The sequence below is a fragment of the Ammodytes marinus genome, assembly GCF_949987685.1.
Source record: "Ammodytes marinus genome assembly, chromosome: 11".
Taxonomy (NCBI): domain Eukaryota; kingdom Metazoa; phylum Chordata; class Actinopteri; order Uranoscopiformes; family Ammodytidae; genus Ammodytes; species Ammodytes marinus.
This window is the reverse complement of record NC_137215.1, coordinates 31,780,723-31,798,838: the sequence shown is the minus strand read 5'-3', so window position 1 is coordinate 31,798,838 and position 18,116 is coordinate 31,780,723. Positions and strand designations below refer to the sequence as shown.

Genomic DNA, 18,116 nt, shown 5'->3' with positions numbered 1-18,116 from the left:
ACCATCATGGGACTTGCAAGTAGTCCTGAGGGCCTTAGGTCTACCCCCATTTGGGCCGCTGAGTCAGGCAGACCTGACGCGGCTGTCTATGAAGACGGCATTCCTCCTTGCCATTGCGACTGCAATCGGTCGGTGAACTCCATGCCTCGTCAGTGAGCCAGGCGTGCTTGCTCTGGCATACAGAAGGGTCAGGAGTGGTGCTCTCGCCAGATCCATCCTTCCTATCCAAACGATTGTCTCCCCACCATGTAAACCAATCGATCGAGTTGGCTGCTTTCAATCCCCTGGGCTCACCAAGGGGTGCAGAAAGAATGTCAGACCCACTGTGCCCGGTGCGGGCGCTTAGGGCATAGGTTGTGGCAACAACCAGCTTGCGTAAGACAAATACCTCTTTGTCTGCTATGGGAGCTGCAGGAAGGGGGCTGCCCTGTCCAAACAGAGACACTCCCACTGACTTGTGGATGTGGTCTTGAATGCATATAGAGCACAGGGGCTCCCCATGCCTTGGCCGTTGAGTGCCACTCTACCAGGAGTATGGCTACATCATGGGCTGCCTTGAAGCGGATTTCACGGCAGGACATTTGCGCCACGGCTACATGGTCTTCATCATGTACGTTGCGTGGCTCTACAGAGTAAATGTTGCTGCACCTCATCCGGTGGGATGACAGCTGTCTTGTTGATGGCTGCAAGCCCTTAATTGATGAGTACTCTTCGTGACCTTTTTGGTATAAGTCATCCAGTGCTGTAAGCACCGCCTCTGGCGGTCAGTAGGAACGAAATAGAACGATAGTTACGTATGTAACTACGGTTCTATGAGTTCCGGATGACCGCCAGAGTTCTCTGTCACTCAGACTTCTCAGACACCGCGAGAAGATCCAGTTGGAACAGAACCTCTGGTGACTTCCGGAATATATAGACATTCCCGGGGTCACCCAGGTGTCACAGGTGACTTTGTTGGTATACAGATCTCGACCTGCGCATGCGCGCAATGTAACATCCAGTGCTGTAAGCACCGCCTCTGGCGGTCATCCGGAACTCATAGAACCGTAGTTACATACGTAACTATCGTTTCTGCTTCAAAATAAAAGTCAGAATTGACTTAACGTTTAGCCGTTTTCCTCCCCATTAACTATCTTACCTCTGCACAACTATCTTTGTTTATATGTGGATGTATGGGCTTTATGTCTTTTATTTTTGTTATTGTTATTTTACCTTCATTTTTTACCTGCTGAATGCACTATGGACAGCACTTTGGACAGTGCATAACTGTTATAAATGTGCTTTTATGAATACATTTTACTTACTTACTTACTTATAACTCACCTAGGCCCTTTGGCACAAATCACCCCAACCCCAGAATTTTGGATAATTAGCATGATGCAGCAGTTTAGGGCTGACATCGTGCTAACTGTATAGACTCAAAGTGTAGCATACACTAAAACACGTGTCACATGTTTTCAAACGTGTCTATAATTGTTCAGACACAATAATCAAAAAACCTTGATCATGAAAATTTTACTTTGAAAGGCAAAACACGTTTTATTTTAGCTTAAATGTACGGTAACACTTTACAATAAGGTACACAAAATTGTAGTACCTACTACATAGATATGTGTTACCTACTACATACGTTTTTTTTGTGCTACCTAACACATAGGGTTTTTTTTTTGGTGTGTTACCTACTACATAAGTTTTTTTTTGTGCTACCTACTACATAGGGTTTTTTTTTGTGCTACTTAACACATAGGTTTTTTTTTGTGTTACCTACTACATAGGTTTTTTTTGTGTGCTACCTAACATAAGATTCACCATCCTGACTTATCTTAGGCTGCAGTTTAGAGAATGAACCTATGTGTTAGGTAGCACACAAAAAAACCCTATGTGTTAGGTATCACAAAAAAAGAAAAACTTATGTAGTTGGTAACACACCAAAATAAAAACCCCTATGTGTTAGGTAGCACAAAAAAAGAAAAACTTATGTAGTAGGTAACACACAAAAAAAAACTATGTAGTAGGTAACAAAAAAAAAACCTTATGTGTTAGGTAGCGCAAAAAAAAAACCTATGTAGTAGGTAACACATATCTATGTAGTAGGTACTACAATTTTGTGTACCTTATTGTAAAGTGTTACCAAATGTGCTTATATCTTATTCCTTGTGTCTCCTTTCTTTACAGTATGAGTCAAATGGATGGCTCTTCTTAAATATACAGTGCTGCTTGAAAGTGTGTGAACCCCTTGAGCCTTTTGGAATTTTATTTATTTTACTATTATTAATTCATTTTTATCAATACCAGATTTTTTATATGAAATAACAGATCCATTCAACATTTTTCTCTTCCGGAAATCACAAACAAACAGATCAAACAAATTATTTGACAACTTTTGTATGTGTAAAAGTTTGTGAACCCTGAGTTTCATTGCGTAAATCGAGCAGGTAAACACAATCAGATGGGCCAAATTGAGTGATGAAATGGACCAATGTAGTGAGATATCTTTAGGGAAGAAAAAAGATAGGCGGCACTAGATAAAACAGAGATCAAACCAGGTCAGTTTAGGCTCACCAAAGTGAACCCATACAGGTCAGACATGCTAAAAGGGAAAACAATCTCAGAGGATCTCAGGAATAGAGTTGTGATGCTGCACATTTGTCTGGGGACAGCTATGAATCAATTAAAAAAAAGTTTGAGCTCCATCGGGGCAGATCATCTACAAATGGAGAGTTAAGAGTGACTGAACATCTGCCTAGAAGTGGACATACAACAGCAGCTCAGGGTTCACAAACTTGTGCACATACAACAGTTGGCAAATCATTTGTTTTATCTCTTTTAACAATTTATTTCTGGAAAAGAAACATTTTGAATTGATAAACAAACATCTGTTATTTTATAAAAAAAATACTGGTATTGATAAACATTAATTAATAATGGTTAAACACAATAAAATTCCAAAATGCTCAAGGGGTTCACAAACTTTCAAGCACACAATTATGTAAAACAAGATTATCATTATTATACCCTATGTTTATGAGAAAGATTCGAATAAGCTGATGCCGCAGCAGTCAGCTATGCCTGAGTGTGTGAATAGAGACTCCCAAAGGATCAGAAAAAAACAAAGCCACGCCCCCTATTCCCAACCTTACTTGAGCACTACTTCCAACTGTGATTAGCACACCCCCAGGTGGCCCCTAAATGGCAGTTAGTTCAGCCAATCAGATGAGACTGGGCTTTATGGAAGGCCGGACCAAAAGAGACAGGCTCTCAAACGGAGCGGTTCAGACAGAGGCTGAAAGAGTAGATTCAGCAAAAGGTTTCTAGAGGAAACCCAAATAACAATTTAAACCTGAAAATTGTCAAAATATTTGAACTTTAAGTGGAGAACAGGAGGAGGAAATAAGTGTGTAGTTTTGTACCTTAATCTGTCTCTGCAGTGAGCTGATGTCTGGCGTTTCATTGCTGCTGCTGTCGAGATGCCTGAGGACCAAACACAGAACAGAGAACAGAGAACTGTGATCTGTGAGCCCAGTCCCATTTACATTTGGTTTCAATACAGTTTGAGGTTACACAAGTCCTGCAAGACAAGATTTTGTTATAGCTGCCAATATCTAACATAAACATCATACAGTCCATGTCAGTTTCATACACTGAAGCAAAAACTGTACTTACTGTAGATAGTTTAGACAACTACAAAGTCTTATACTTAAAATACCAGTGCACATGTGGAAATTTCAATGAGTAGTTTAAATTGGTTCCTAAATGATGCTTTCAGAATAAATGTGACTTTCAGATTAAATGCCACACATGCATATTTGTATCGAAGACAGTAACTCACATAATAAAAAATAGACGTCAACAAGTTAAGAAAGCATACTGTTTGCACACTGTTTTCCAATAGTTATTTATTGTGTGTGTGCTTTTTGTATAGACATGGGTAAAATGATGTCTAGGTACTTATTTCAGATACTTATGTAGCATTTTCATAGAGCAAATAATGTTTAATAGCTGCGCTTATCCTTTTTTTTTTATAACCATGGCTACTAGTGCATTATTCCGCTAACTTAAGCATTCCTCAATTGAGGGTTATGTGGCTGGAACCAGAGGTGGAGCTGCACCAGCCAAATGCTTCTGCAGTCAGAAGCTAATCAACTGAGCGCCCACCCCGCCAGGCCAACAGTCAGACCAGGGTGGTGGTTCCCCAGTTCAAAAAAGGGGACCAGAGAGTTTGGGCCACGTAAAGTCTACTCCAGGGTACTGGAAAGGAGGGTTCGCCCAACAATCAAACTTCAGTTTGAAGATTAAAAACGCAGATAGCGTCTTGGTGATCGAATAATAGAACAGCTCTTCACTCTCGGAAAGATTCTGGAGGGGGCCTAGGAGTATGGCCATCTACTCATGTGTTTTGTGTATCTGGAAAAGGCATTTGACCGGGTCCCCCACTTTTTGCGCATGGCCTGGTAATGCCTTAGGATCCCCCAGTCTGTGCTGGTGAATGTGGCCTAGGAAAGGGAAGTTTGGACTAGAGCTGTTGCCCCTGTGAATGGATCTCGGAAAAGCAGTTGTAGATCAGTGAATGAGTGAGTCAGTGTGTTTCCATGGGACAACTAGATTGGATTAAGACATATACTGATTTTGCCAGTCGAACGGACCGTATCACTTGTCTGAGTATTCATGGCCTTTCAGAGAATGGGATAAATGTCCGGAGCATGGCTGTCTCCGCTATGCTAGGTGGCGCTGTAGTACTTTCAACAAGTGGTTATAGATCCACGTCCGGTTCCCTTCCGGCAATAACACTTCTATTTATTACTAGGGTGACCAGATGTCCCGCTTTGTGCGGGACAGTCACGCATTTCCATTACTTTTCACACGTCCCGCAAATTGAGACGTTGTCCCGCATTGTTATTGACAGTGAGCCCCCCTTTTTAAATGCGTGTTTTATAATCTGGCATTTATCCGATGCTGTGAGGCGACAGCAGTCTCAGTTTCTGTGTGTGTGTGGGTGTGCGTCTCTCTGTTTGTCTGTGTCTCCGTTTGTGTGTATCGCGCTACCGGGGCTGCTGGGCTCAGTGGGCTCTGTGAAGGTGCTGCCCGCTTCAGCGTTTACCTTCCTGTTACTTCAAAATAAAAGCCAACTCACGTTTGTCAAGTGAAATGCTAATGTGAAGCCAGTGAAATGCTTTTAATGTGAAGCCGCAGCCTTAATGCTCTATTTGTTTAACAGTAGCTAACTTAACTGCTGCACGCTGATCTAAAGATAGTGTTTTTTTAATATAGAAAGCCGTGTCTCTGGCATTACCGGTGGTGACACGGGTTTATTTTGCTAAAAAAAACGGCACTTTGTCCCGCATTGTCCCGCACAAACGTAGTCTTTGTCCCACATCTGGTGAATTGGGATCTGGTCACCCTATTTATTACGTCGTCTCCTTCCACTTCCTTGTGAAATCCCCGGCAGGTATTCTCGAGCAAGAGCAAAACGCAAGCTCCGATATGCGATCCTGTTTACATGCAGGTAGTGTGCCGACTATGAACGAGTTATCTAGGTGTTCTTATCCGACTTCGATTGTCCGTTAATGTGCCGATTATTGTGCGAAGTAGATCGGATAAAGGTGTTTACATGCATTTTACAAGTCCTGTTGAAGTCTTATTCGTTTATTTACCCGATTATGAGTCTACATATAAACACACTGAGTGAAGATGGAATAATCCAGAAAAATCCAATACATAAACCATAAATACATAATTGGTAAATAAACTAATTTCAATCAGCATACACAGATTAAAGTTAGTTTTCTAAAGGTTTGAGGTGTCCTAACATATTCTACAGATACCTAGCCACTTATTAAACAAGAAAGGATTTTCTGTAGCCATTGTAGAAAAACATGGATATCTACCTCTATGAAAATGCATCCTGCAAGTTAAGTTAAGTTCAGCTTTGTTGGCAAAGCTGAACTTAACTTAACTTGCAAGCCTCACCTTACGAGGCACTTGTATTTGAATAGGGAGAGAGATACATGAGTGTTTACTGAAACATTTATGTCAGGAACCACATTTCCATTCAGTTTGCTAGTGGTGATTTATTTAAACATTTTCACCTAGAAAGGTGCCTTTAAAACTTAATTAATAATTGGTTGAACAACATAACAAACAGCTGACAAAGAGCAACTCACTTGTAAAACTCTGCCAGAAAGCAGTCCAAAGACTGAAGTTCCTCAAATATGGCTGAAAAACAACATTAGTACATCAAATTGAACTTATAATGGCCTTAAATTGTATCATTACTTTTAACAATCTCAAATATACAATATTGTACTAGTGAGCTCAGCATGGCTCTTAAGATTGTTACTGCTAAGTGTAGTTATAAAGTTATATGTACAGTACAGTATGTATGAGGGTGCATGTATCCAGTCTCACAGCTTTTGTCCGTCCACACATGCAACTCCTGGGCCAGCTCCGGTATCACCAGAAAAGTCCTCCAGCCCTGACGCTTTTTGGATTTAAGAATGTCACCAAAAATGTGGTCTCCAATGTAGATGATGTCCTTTCCTTTAGCACTCAGTAAGTCACACACGATGTCTGAAGAACCTGAGAATACACAAATTGAATTTTCAACGTTTTGGGACTTTAGTCTTGGAGCTCTGTGGGAACCATCAATGCATTCTTTTGTATCATAATATGGCACAGCATATGGTTACAAAAAGTAATACATTACTGATTGATTGAAATGCTGCAGCTGTCCACACTTACATTTTTAGATTTTATGAGACCAGTTTGACATTTTTGTTTTGTTTCTACACAGTCCGGAATTTTTAAATTCAGGCCAAAGAGGTCAATCTTAGGGTGTATTCACACAGGGAAAGTCCGCTAGTTCACTTGCTTTGGTCCAGACCAAATAGAGTTTAGATTTTTTTGTTTGGTGTGGTCCACTTTCATATTGCCCCTTTTGTAAGTGAACCAGCATTACGAAGCAAAACCACATGTGACCTGAGGTCATTCATTCATTGGACAGACATTCTGAGAGAAGCAGGAAGAACGAAGTAAAAACTGCGAAATATATCATTGATATAATATGGGGTTAAAAATGATAAAAAGTCCTACATCTAGCCTATAAATAAAGAAGAAAAAAATCTAATTATTGTTGTTTCCAGGCATGCAAATTCATAAGCCATGAAAAAGGTGAGAAGTCCGAAAACAAACACCGGTAGGGGGATCTGGGGGCATCTCCCCCCCAGAAGATTTTTTTTGTGATTTGAACCTTTAAGAGAAGCAATTTAGTGTATTCTGGTGAAGAGAATTAAGGACAAAAAAAACGTTGTCAGATGAATAGTAAAATGAGCAAAACAAGTTATTCAGCCAACCTTCTTGACGTTTACAATACAAAGTGTGTAGGTAGCCTATTTACCAAGAAAAACGGTTAAAAACAGCTTAGAAAAACGGTTAAAAATGCTGGCAAAACCAGCTTTAAATAAGACAATAATAAGAAAATAACATGGAGCCTCAAATCAATCACACCAAATTCCCTTACAATAAACTAACTATTTATATTGTGGCAAACAGGATTTGCCTTATCTTTGTTACACAACCATCAATATAACACATAAGAATACACTCTGTCATCATAGTTAATCTCGTGTTCACGCACTCACACACGCGCACGCACGCATACACACCTCAGTCGTGCGCAGGAACATAATGGTGCAAAATGGGACGATAGTGGAGGAAGCAGGTGAGTGTGTTGTTTCGGCGCTGATCTGCTATAATCACTACATTCACCAGAGGTGTGTCGGCCAGAACACCATGCACCATTCAAAAACCGTGAAAACAGCGATAGACAAGCACATTATTAACTTGAGGTTAATCTGCAGTGACAATCCGCCAACCGCGGCTGTTAATCAGCGCGCGCATAAAGCAATGCAAATGGCTGTAAAACAACGGTTGGCAAACTCTGTGAATTTATTTAAAAAGTGATTCACATAAACCGAGTAGGCACTAGGGTTGCCACCTTGGATTTAGGAAAAAAAGGGACACTTGATGTTTGGGGCGGAGGGCTCGGCCATTATTAGGCTACCAGTTCAGACTGACCAGTGTAATGACCTATAACAGTGGTTCTCAACCGGTGGGGCGCGCCCCCCCGGACACTCTACCGGGGGGGCGCGAGGGGGATGGAAAAAAAAAAAAAAATCTTAATTTTTTTTTTTTTTTTTTCAATTTTTTTCCTGATATGTAGCCTAGTTCAGAGATGATATGTATTTTTTTTCTTTCTTAACTTTTTTTGATAGGTAGTTGCCAAGTTCATCACACAAACACTCCAATCCACTGATATGAGATCAGTTTGCAATTTTCAAGTACTGAATTAATGGTAGGACTGTGGCCACTAGAACTGGTCTCTGGTCAGCAAAGGTCTTGAAAACAGCATAAGTGTGCTTGTGACATGCGTGCCACCCATGCATGTGTATGGGCACGTGTCCCAGCAGATTTTTGAAATCTGAATAAAAAAATTTAAGTTTGTAGTTAGCAAGTGTAACATGTTCTTAGGGCAGAATTTCATAAATAAAGGTTTATTTTTTTTAGCAAGATATTTGGTCAAAAGCTAGTTGTCATCCGTCCCTCTGTCCAGTTGTTAGGCACCTGGCTGCTAGCAAGTTATGTTGTCTTGCTAATTTTACTATTCATCTGAACTGAAATAAATATTGACTTTTTCCTTTATTATCTTCGCCAGAATGCACCAGAATGCTTAGATTACATGTTAAAAACACAAAAAAATCTTCTGGGGGGGATGCCCCCAGACCCCCTTTCAGGGGTTTAGTTTTCTGACAAACATTACAATGGATACTAACATGATTTGGGCATTTGGGATTATAAATCATCTTTGAATTGGTTGTACAGCATATCACATGCTATTCATTCAGGGGTGCGATGGCCACCCCACTCTAGCTCTGTGGCCCACCTTGGCCACCCCCAGTCAAAATTTCCTGGAATCGCCACTGAGACACACACAACTCCGCATTCAGGCTGCACAGCACATTAATCGCAGGTAGCATTTTGAGCTAAATCTGGCCACTTTCCAAATCCAAGACTCAATAGTTGAAACATTCTCTGAACTGGGTTGTCAGACAGCAGTGTTTTCCATTGATCATATACTTTGTTTTGTGAAGCTTTTTCATAACAGGTATACCTATTGTAGAATTTATTCTGTGTATGTTCTATTTAGGCTACTATTTTCTTCTCTTCTAAGGAGATTTAAAAAAAAACATTTCCTCAGTGTCTCATTGATACAATCTCATAATTAGCTTTTAAAGTGCACCAGAATTTAACGTTAAAATATAAGAAATTTACGGACCCCAACCCTAAACCCAATGTTCAACTCAAAGGTGCGCCACTGGCCTAGCCCTTGTGATAATAACAATAATAGATTATCTATCTATCTATCTATCTATCTATCTATCTATCTATCTATCTATCTATCTATCTATCTATCTATCTATCTATGTAGGGTGGTGTGTGTGTGAGTGTGGGGGGGGGGGGTTGTCAGGGTCGGTGGGGGGGCCCAACTGCAATGACCCAGCTTTGGGGGGGGCCCAGCTTGCAGAAGGTTGAGAACCCCTGACCTATAATAACCATAAACACCTACAGTGCTTTTTACAGTAGGATATATAAGGAGACTGAGGTGGGAACCCTGGACCTTGTAGGTGGGTCCGGAAGAAAAAAATGCAACCTTTTAAAGTAAAATGCATCAATCTGGTGCACTTTGAGAAGAAAATTGCATGCAACCAGGCCCAGGGGCCCAAGGGCTCAGGGGGGCCCTAAGCCAGAAATACTGATAGTAACTTTACATGTCGCATTGTCAAAGAGCTCAGTCACTCATGTCAATAACAGGGTCCAAAAAGGAATCACCTAAAATAAGGAAATAAATCATCATGGGCCCCTCAACTAGTAGGTGAATAATAGAAAAGCAAGTGCAAAACTAAAGCATTATTAGCTCTGTCTTAGGGGCTTCATGAGGGGCCTTGAAGGCCCCCTCACACATACAGTAATAAGCTTTATATGTGTAAATTCTATACTGTTCATAAAAAGTAGCTATCCACCCTTTATCTGTTGAATAGGGATAGGGAGGAGTGGGGGGGAGGGGAGCTTTAAGAGTCTTGGCCCATTATCTCATAATAATCTATGAACCAAATGGTTTCCACAATCTTTTTTTTATTATTTTCGCGGGGAGCATGCACAAGCATTATTTATTAAAAAAAAAAAAAAAAAAAAGTGGGGGGCCCCACACTGGGTCTTGAAACGGGCCCCGAGATCGTTGAGACCGCCCCTGCCCGCTTGCGCTTTCTCTCTGCCCGGCCCTGCTCGCCTCTCCATTGAGAATGCATTAGTTGGCAAACGCCTCGGCCCTTGTGAAACGGCCTTAACTACTGAACGAAGGAAATCAAATGAGGTTTTGGCATTTCCCCCAAAAAAACGTGACAAATTGTGTCCCGGGAGAGATTTATTTTTTCCCGGGACAGCTGGTGAAAAAAGAGAACAATTCTGGTAAAAACGGGACGGGTGGCAACACTAGTAGGCACTTTAACACGGTAAAATAATAGTACTGCGGCTGCGGCTACTTGAACGCTCCGATGACTCAGAGAGAGAAAAAATGTAACTTTCCTGCAGACGCTCTGACTGACTGATGTCACCGCCCCTCAATGACAAACACTGTTTCTGATTGGCCAAATGACCGTCAAAGCTCATATGATCAGGCCCGGATTAAGAAGAAAGATTACACTAGCATACCGCATTTTTTCGGGCCCCCTCCAAACGGATACTTCACGATTTGGTGAAAAACTACGTACATTTGAACTGCCACAAGAGTATTATGCTCATTCATTTGTTTAAGAGTTGCGCGTTTGTAAACGGGAGTAAAGAGAAACGTAACTGAGTGTGCGAGCTCACTGCAGGAGCATTTCTGTAAGGTGCGTGCAGAGTCCGTGTGGGAGCAATTTTTCCAACTGGATGAAAAACAGTGCAGTGCAATGCTTTATTCAGCATAAAGTTAAAACGCTCGTGCAAGCCTGATCTAACACAAAAGCCTTGCGTGAGCGAAGCAGCGATTCACCTGGTGAAACCTGGCGTGGAACTCTGTGGTGGGTAACGGCGAAATTCACAGTGAGACCTATGAGTGAGACATCGCCAGTGTGAGACGCCGCACAGCAAAACTCTGGTTTGACGACTAAAATTACAACCGGGGAGCAGAGCCGGCCCAAGCCTTCATGTGGCCCTAAGCCGAATTTGATTAGGGCCCCCCTCTCCAATGTTATCGTGGCCAAATGATTGACTATTGTTAAATGTCATTCACACACCCAGTTCATCCCTAGTGCCTCCAATGTCCAGCTTAGTGAAAATAGTAGCCAGTCGAGATCCTGACTCTCCTAGGGGGGTCCGGGGGTATGCCCCCCCGGGAGATTTTTTTTTACCTTTTTAAAGTGAAATGCATGAATTTGGTGCACTTTGAGAGGGAAATTAAGAGGCTAAATCTGAGGAATTTTGTGTGAACAAATAATTTGGAGATACTGGCTCGAATGAAGTAGAAATAAAAGCTATCGAAGAAAGACATGGATTTTCCATAAAAATATTAAAATAGAAAAAATATAATATATAAATAAAATTAAAAATATAATTCAGTGTCCTCTGGGATGGTGCTTTTTTTTCTTTTACGGAACATATTTCTCTTTAATATTATGAATGCATTTAAATGCAGTGAGAGGAACGAAGCAGAAGAACTCTGTTGTCCAGCTATCTTTTTTTCCACAGATGAGGCTGAAATAGACTATAGACTACAGTATACACAGTGCATGGGCAACTGAGGGCAGCCCAATTTCCAATTTTTTAAAATAAACTCAATACCGAGTGATAAGTTAACCTCGGATGAACTGATTAAATTAATAGGCTATTAACTATCCAGACCAAAAAATGTTATTCCTTTTTTTGTATGATAACTTACATTTGCATAATATGATGTTAATATCAAACACATACCGTAAAAAAAACCCTAAAAAAAAACCTAAAAAAAAAAAAAAAAAAAAAAAAATCCTTCTCACTGGGCCCCCTTGTGGAAATGGGCCCTAGGCACGTGCCTAGAATGCCTATGCCTAGATCCGGCCCTGCATATGATAGGAGTTAACATCCGTCAATCATAGTTAGTCACTATGGTCACATGGCTCCGCCAGGCCCCCAGGATGCTGCCTTCTCCGAGCAGCCAGCATGGACTAGTGGCCAACCCATTGGTACTGCATGCTGTGAATGGGAGCTTATTTTCATGGTAGCCCTAAGGCAGATTTCCCCGTCCACACCAATACAAGCGGCGAACAAGATTGTGTCGCCGCAAATTTTTTCTGGATATCAATCATAGGCTCAAACTTATCTTGAGACCATATACTATTAAAACTGAAGTTTTTTCATTTCAAAACGCCACATAAAGCGTTTTATTAGCCCAACGGCTTTTAACGGCTTTCAGTTTGTTTTCGAGGGAGGAGGAGGGAGCGGCACGTCATACACTTGGGCGTGCCAGGGCTTACATGAAAGCAATATGGCAGCTTCCTTGTTGCTTCTCTGCGCCTGAGCAGCTTTCATAGGAATGAATGGGCGCCATTTTTCAATACGGTGTCCATTTCTTTATATGTCCATGGGCTCCGCTCCACACACACACAGGCCCAATCCCAAATGACTCCCTAGGCACTCCCACTCCGTGAGCGAGTGTGACTCGCTGTGGAGTCACACTCGCGGCTGTGAAGTGCCACTCGATCATTAAGGGCGAGGGTATAACAACGGTGCGGCTTTGGCAAGCCCTCGCCTTTGCCAGACGGAAACAGGAAGAAGACACTAGTTTGTCTTTATTTCTCACCCTAAAATAGAATTCCACCACATTTATATTTGACCTGAAACACTCTTTACATTCATATTCAGCTACGCATGTAAGAGTAAAATGTAGTATTGAATAAAAACAAACTCACTCCCATGCTTTATTGGTTGCATAATTTATTTGTTGTTAAACATTTTCTAACTGCATATTCTTAATTTTACCAGCTCAGTCTGTAGTGGAGAAAACGGGTGGGTGCTTGATCCGCTGTTTAATTATCCTTTTAGTTTACATGCACAGCAGCAGCATACAAAACCAGGGAAAATAACAATAGTCTGCTAAAGCATGTATTCCACTTGTCATGATCTGCCATTACGACCGGCGAATCGCGGCAGTTAATTAGCGTGCATAAATTATAATGCACTGCAAGGGTGGTCATAAATAAGAAAAGTCATGCGCTCCAGCTGACTGACGTCACCGCCGCTATTACTACCCCTCATCGGCTGTAACAGAAACACAAATCTTACTAACAATTTAAGGAAATAATAATCACTGTCCCTTATTAACGTGTGGGCATTTTCTTCATCTGCTTCGTTTTATCTTTTTCCACGCCTTGAAAATACACTAACGGTAGAGAAGTGGCATAATCAAATCAACAAGTGTAAAACAACATGTTCGTTCCGATATTATAGGCTACCCTCCGGTTCCGTCATTTAGGGCTATGCATAAAAATAATCAATCAAATGTCTGTTTGAGGTAAGAGTAGCTACGTTTCATTTATAATTCGGGAAACAAACTCCCTGGAACTCTCATTTGTAAGTTAGCTCCCCCATTCCGGACATAATTGATTGGCGGACACCTGTGTCAAACGTAGGGCTGAGCCAACGTCGATGCAGACTCGGTGATCGAGGGCTTTATCACCCACTTACACTCGAGGCTCGATGGTTTGGGACGACACTCAATATGGCGGGCCCTCCCCGCGAACGCGCAAATGGAGGGATAGTGGATAGGGTTAGGGTGTAGATCTAGATTGGGCCACAGTGCTGGCCATCAGACCCCCCCCCACGCCCCCTCCCCTCCAAAAAATATTTTCATCTCCACGAATCACATAGATGGCCAATTTCGTTTCCAAAACAGCGAATTTCGCCGAAAGGTGACGAGTTTGCATGCCTGTGTTTCACATGGTTATAATATGAAGCCATATGACAATGCCACGTTATGTGGCTTGTAGTCTACGATGTGAAACATAATTTTTACTGTATTTTTGCTGCTGGACGTGCGGCTCGCGAGAAGAATAGGCTCATGCCGACACTCAGCTGATTAAGTTGTGTATCAGCTGGGTGTCAGTTCGGTGCAGCTCAGCTCCAAACGGACACAGGGATAGTATTGACGGTCCCGTAGGCTACATGGGAAGCAAAATAAAAACACACTTCTTGCGCAGCGTGAACCTGTTGGCACTGTGCGGGAGACGCTCCCCTCTCCTTCATCTGATCGCTGAACACATTCAGCATTTACACGTCCTCTCGATCAAATGTAATCTATTGTTCTGGGCTCCCGGTCAAACCACAACTTATCGTCCTAACAATGGCGACAACAACACTTTCCCATAATGTGAAGCTGACGGCAATTTATTAAAAAAGAAAAGGCACAGTCAGTGCTTCCTGCATTTGGGTCGGATCGAGTCCGGACAAATTCACACCACAAACGAACTGCAGCAGAGTGCGTTTGGAAACGCACCGAGACTACCTCTTCAGCTGGGTCTCGGAAGGCGTGTTTGGTCCGCCTGAGTGTTCAAAAAGTGTTTACCCATTTGCTCACAGGTTCTGTGAAGATCAGCCTGAGGGAGCTTGGTCACCTCTCTTTTTGAGGCCCTTCTTTCTTCAGTGCTCAGTTTGGCTGGGAGGCTAGCTCAAGGGATGGTCCTGTTTGTTTCTAACTTCATCCACTTCAGAACTATGGTGGCCACTGTGCTCCTGGGAGCCTTCAATGCAGCAGATATATATTGTATAGCCTTCCTGAGATCTGTGCCCCAACACAGTCCCAGCTGTGAAACCTTATACTGTATACTCTGCCCGGCCCCCAAAAAATGTCACACACTCAAATATCTTGTTGGACCCTCTTTGGCTTTGATTAAGGACATATTTGCCCTAACACATTATGATAATCTTTATTTGGCAGGTTGCTTAGAACCTAGTCCTGCGCTGCTAGAAGTCTTCCGGAAGGTAACTAATCACAACGGAGTGGGGTTGGCCAACACAGTCTCACTAGAACGTCAAAGTGCGGCTGTTTGCCAGGGCACTTTACCGTCCGTCACTGACGTGAAATCACTCTTTGCCGCTGTCTGAAGACGGAGGGGGGGTTCAATTCACTACAATGTAATGCCACCCCGGGCGCTATTCATTTCTATTGGACAGATACATGTCATGTGACTTTCAAATTTCTCCAGGCGAAAATGAAATCCAAGCTGTGGCAGCCATTCCCACAGTTTTTATTCAGATTTTAAAAAGATTTATAAGTTATTAAATGGGTTTTTGATAACATTGTTGGCGAGAAATGTGTGTCATACTTTCACAATCTTCACTTAATTTGATGGTTATCACGAATATTATTCTTGGCATCGCAAGGTTTGTTTATCTTTGATCAGCTGCTTGCTATGACGCTGCCTCAACAACGTGCATTTGTTGACAGCGGAGATTGAGCGTGTATCACGTGACAGTAGACGAGCCTATAGCGGCAGCCCTTGTGGACTTGTAATGGCTGCCACCAATGCCTTTTTCAGTGCGAATTGTGAGCTAAAAAGAGCATAAATCCTTGTGTGATGTTGTTTTTATAAGATTTCTAGCTAGAACTTTGTCCTTTACTTTCATAATCTTGATACAGCAAATTCATATGATCGTTCTGAAGTCTGACAGTTGTCACGGAATTTTCTTTAGCTATACTAACTGCACTGAAAGATGTTATACACACAGCTGAGAAGAGCGCTCACTCCAATCGTTTTTCATAAAAACCAACTCGCCAGTAAGTTTAAGAGAAAGACGAACGGAGTAATATGAAACCATATGAAGAGGTTATAGAAACAACAGCGTTTCACATTTTTACAATAAATGATTCAGATAGGCCTATCATACTCAGAAAAGAAATGGCACATATATTAGTGGTCCATGTGCAAAATAGCTCACGAAAATATGTTTGCTCTAATCTGGGACAGTCTGTATTATGCATAAAGAAAGAATATCCCCTTAATAAATGCAAGTCATAAACTCTCATGGTCTAAGATGCATTACTCAGGTTTGATGGTTTAAATTTTAACAAAATGTTCTTGCTTCTAGATAAAAACCTAAATACATTTTCCAAATATTATTGCATCATTTGATTCGTAATTGTATCATAACAATCTGATAAGAAAAAATGTAACATTGTTTTAATAATGACAATTGTAAAGCCTTAGCATTGATTTCCTCTAAAACCTATTTCACTGTCCTTTTTCTGGACTTCACATGGTTTACTTCCTTTTTGAATGTTTCCCCTCCATTCTCTTTATTATCAAAACTGAGAATTCATGTGACTTCAATCACAGGGAACCCCTGCTTGGATTTGACAACAATATAATCTATTAACATGTGTCAGAAATGAGAGATAAATGCTCTGGACCTTAGGTGTCCCATATTAGGGCAACTCACCCTATAGATTTCCAAAGCAGAATTCTACATTACTTCAGTAGCCTATTTCAAAGCATGTGGCAGGAACCATGGGAATCTTCAAATGTCAAGAGATTTTCAGCAATGTATTCGTTTGATACGTCAACAAAGTAGCCTATTTTCTCAAGCCTATGTTCAGATACCACTATATGAAGGCCCCATGAAGCTTTTCTCTTCCGTTCTTTCTTTGTTTTTGTCGAAGTAGTAACCAAAATGAGCCAACTTTAGAGATTACAAAACATAATGTAATCGACAATCTAAAATCCAAATTGAATAGGCTATACGATGGATAGATTTACTGTAGGCCTAATTGGCCTACATTATTCATCCTCAAAGGGAAATGTAAGTGTCCCCGCAGCAGTAATAATGTAAACAGCCTGAACGTTACATTTGCTTTAATCTGTTGTCCAGGTGAATGTCCAGGGGCCTCATTTATAAAGCTTTGCGTGGGATTCACGTGGAAGCTAGCGTACGGAAGAAATGTAGGATGTACGTGCGAACAAAAATATTCTGATTTATAAAACAGTGCACACTCACGTCCTACGCCTGTTTCCCTTTATAAATCACAATCAACTCTAAATGTGGCGCAGCCTTTGCGGGCTTCACGTAACGCCCATATTTAACCATACATAGTCATTGACACGCCCAAATTAATATCATTTACTGAGTGCATGAAGGCGGTAGTGGCAATCGCCGACTGAAAGGGAAATGGAAAAATAGACTCCACACGGTGTGGATCACTGCGGTCACGCCGAAGTACCCGTTGGAGAAGTGGCGACCAGGGAAAATTTAGTTTGGTGGCACAGTGTGAGGGTAAAGGCGTCATAGTGCAGCCTGTGGCGATCTCTGTGAACGCTGTGGTCGAAATAAAAAGAAGCGATCCGACATAAAAGTGGACGCAAAAAAGTGCATATCCTCACACAGCAGTGTTTGTGCCACGAGCGGGGGACACTGAGACCCCCCATGAGATACAGATTCGGAGAATTCCTCCCGGTGCAGTGACGGGCGGCGGAGGGTTAATAATAATACACTTCACAGTCCCTTTCAAAACACAGTTACGACGTGCTTAAACACAAAGAAAAACACATAGATAAAACGGACTAAAAACCGCGAAAAATTAGCACAGTATGTGATGTACAATAGGCTTATGATTAGTGTATGAAACTGTGCACTCCTGTCTGCCTGACTGAGGCATCGAGAACAGCGTCAGTGTAAAAGTAATAGGTTGTATTCCACCTCAATATTATCAGAATGAATCCAATAACATGCAGAGCTTATTCAAAAGTTTTTTTTGTTTGTAGGCTATTTAAGATCCTAATTCGTTTTGTTTTTTGTTGGTATCACTCCATGGAAAAATCCGTGGAGGCATTTTTTTATTAGTTGTAAGAATGGCTTCATCAGTTTTGCAAAGGATCTCACTATATGATAGACCTACATGGCTTATAATAGGCCTATATTTGGATTCATTTTACACAAACACATTATTTCTCGCACTTCATACATGTGCCGACGGAGTCGCCGTTTCTCCTTTCTCCACTTTCTGTGCGTACGCAGGGGTCAGAGTTTGCGTGGAGGACCGCACATCTTCCCGT

The 18,116-nt window shown here is 41.6% G+C and overlaps 1 protein-coding gene across 1 annotated transcript in view; it reads right to left on the bottom strand.

Annotated features, from left to right (window-relative positions):
• Nucleotides 1-18,116, bottom strand: part of nt5c2a (5'-nucleotidase, cytosolic IIa) — a 136,949-nt gene that overhangs the window by 11,148 nt on the left and 107,685 nt on the right. Inside the window, 3 exon segments of the mRNA XM_080036630.1 lie at nt 3,411-3,471; nt 6,162-6,213; nt 6,406-6,576. Coding sequence (XP_079892756.1) covers nt 3,411-3,471; nt 6,162-6,213; nt 6,406-6,576 — 284 coding nt within the window.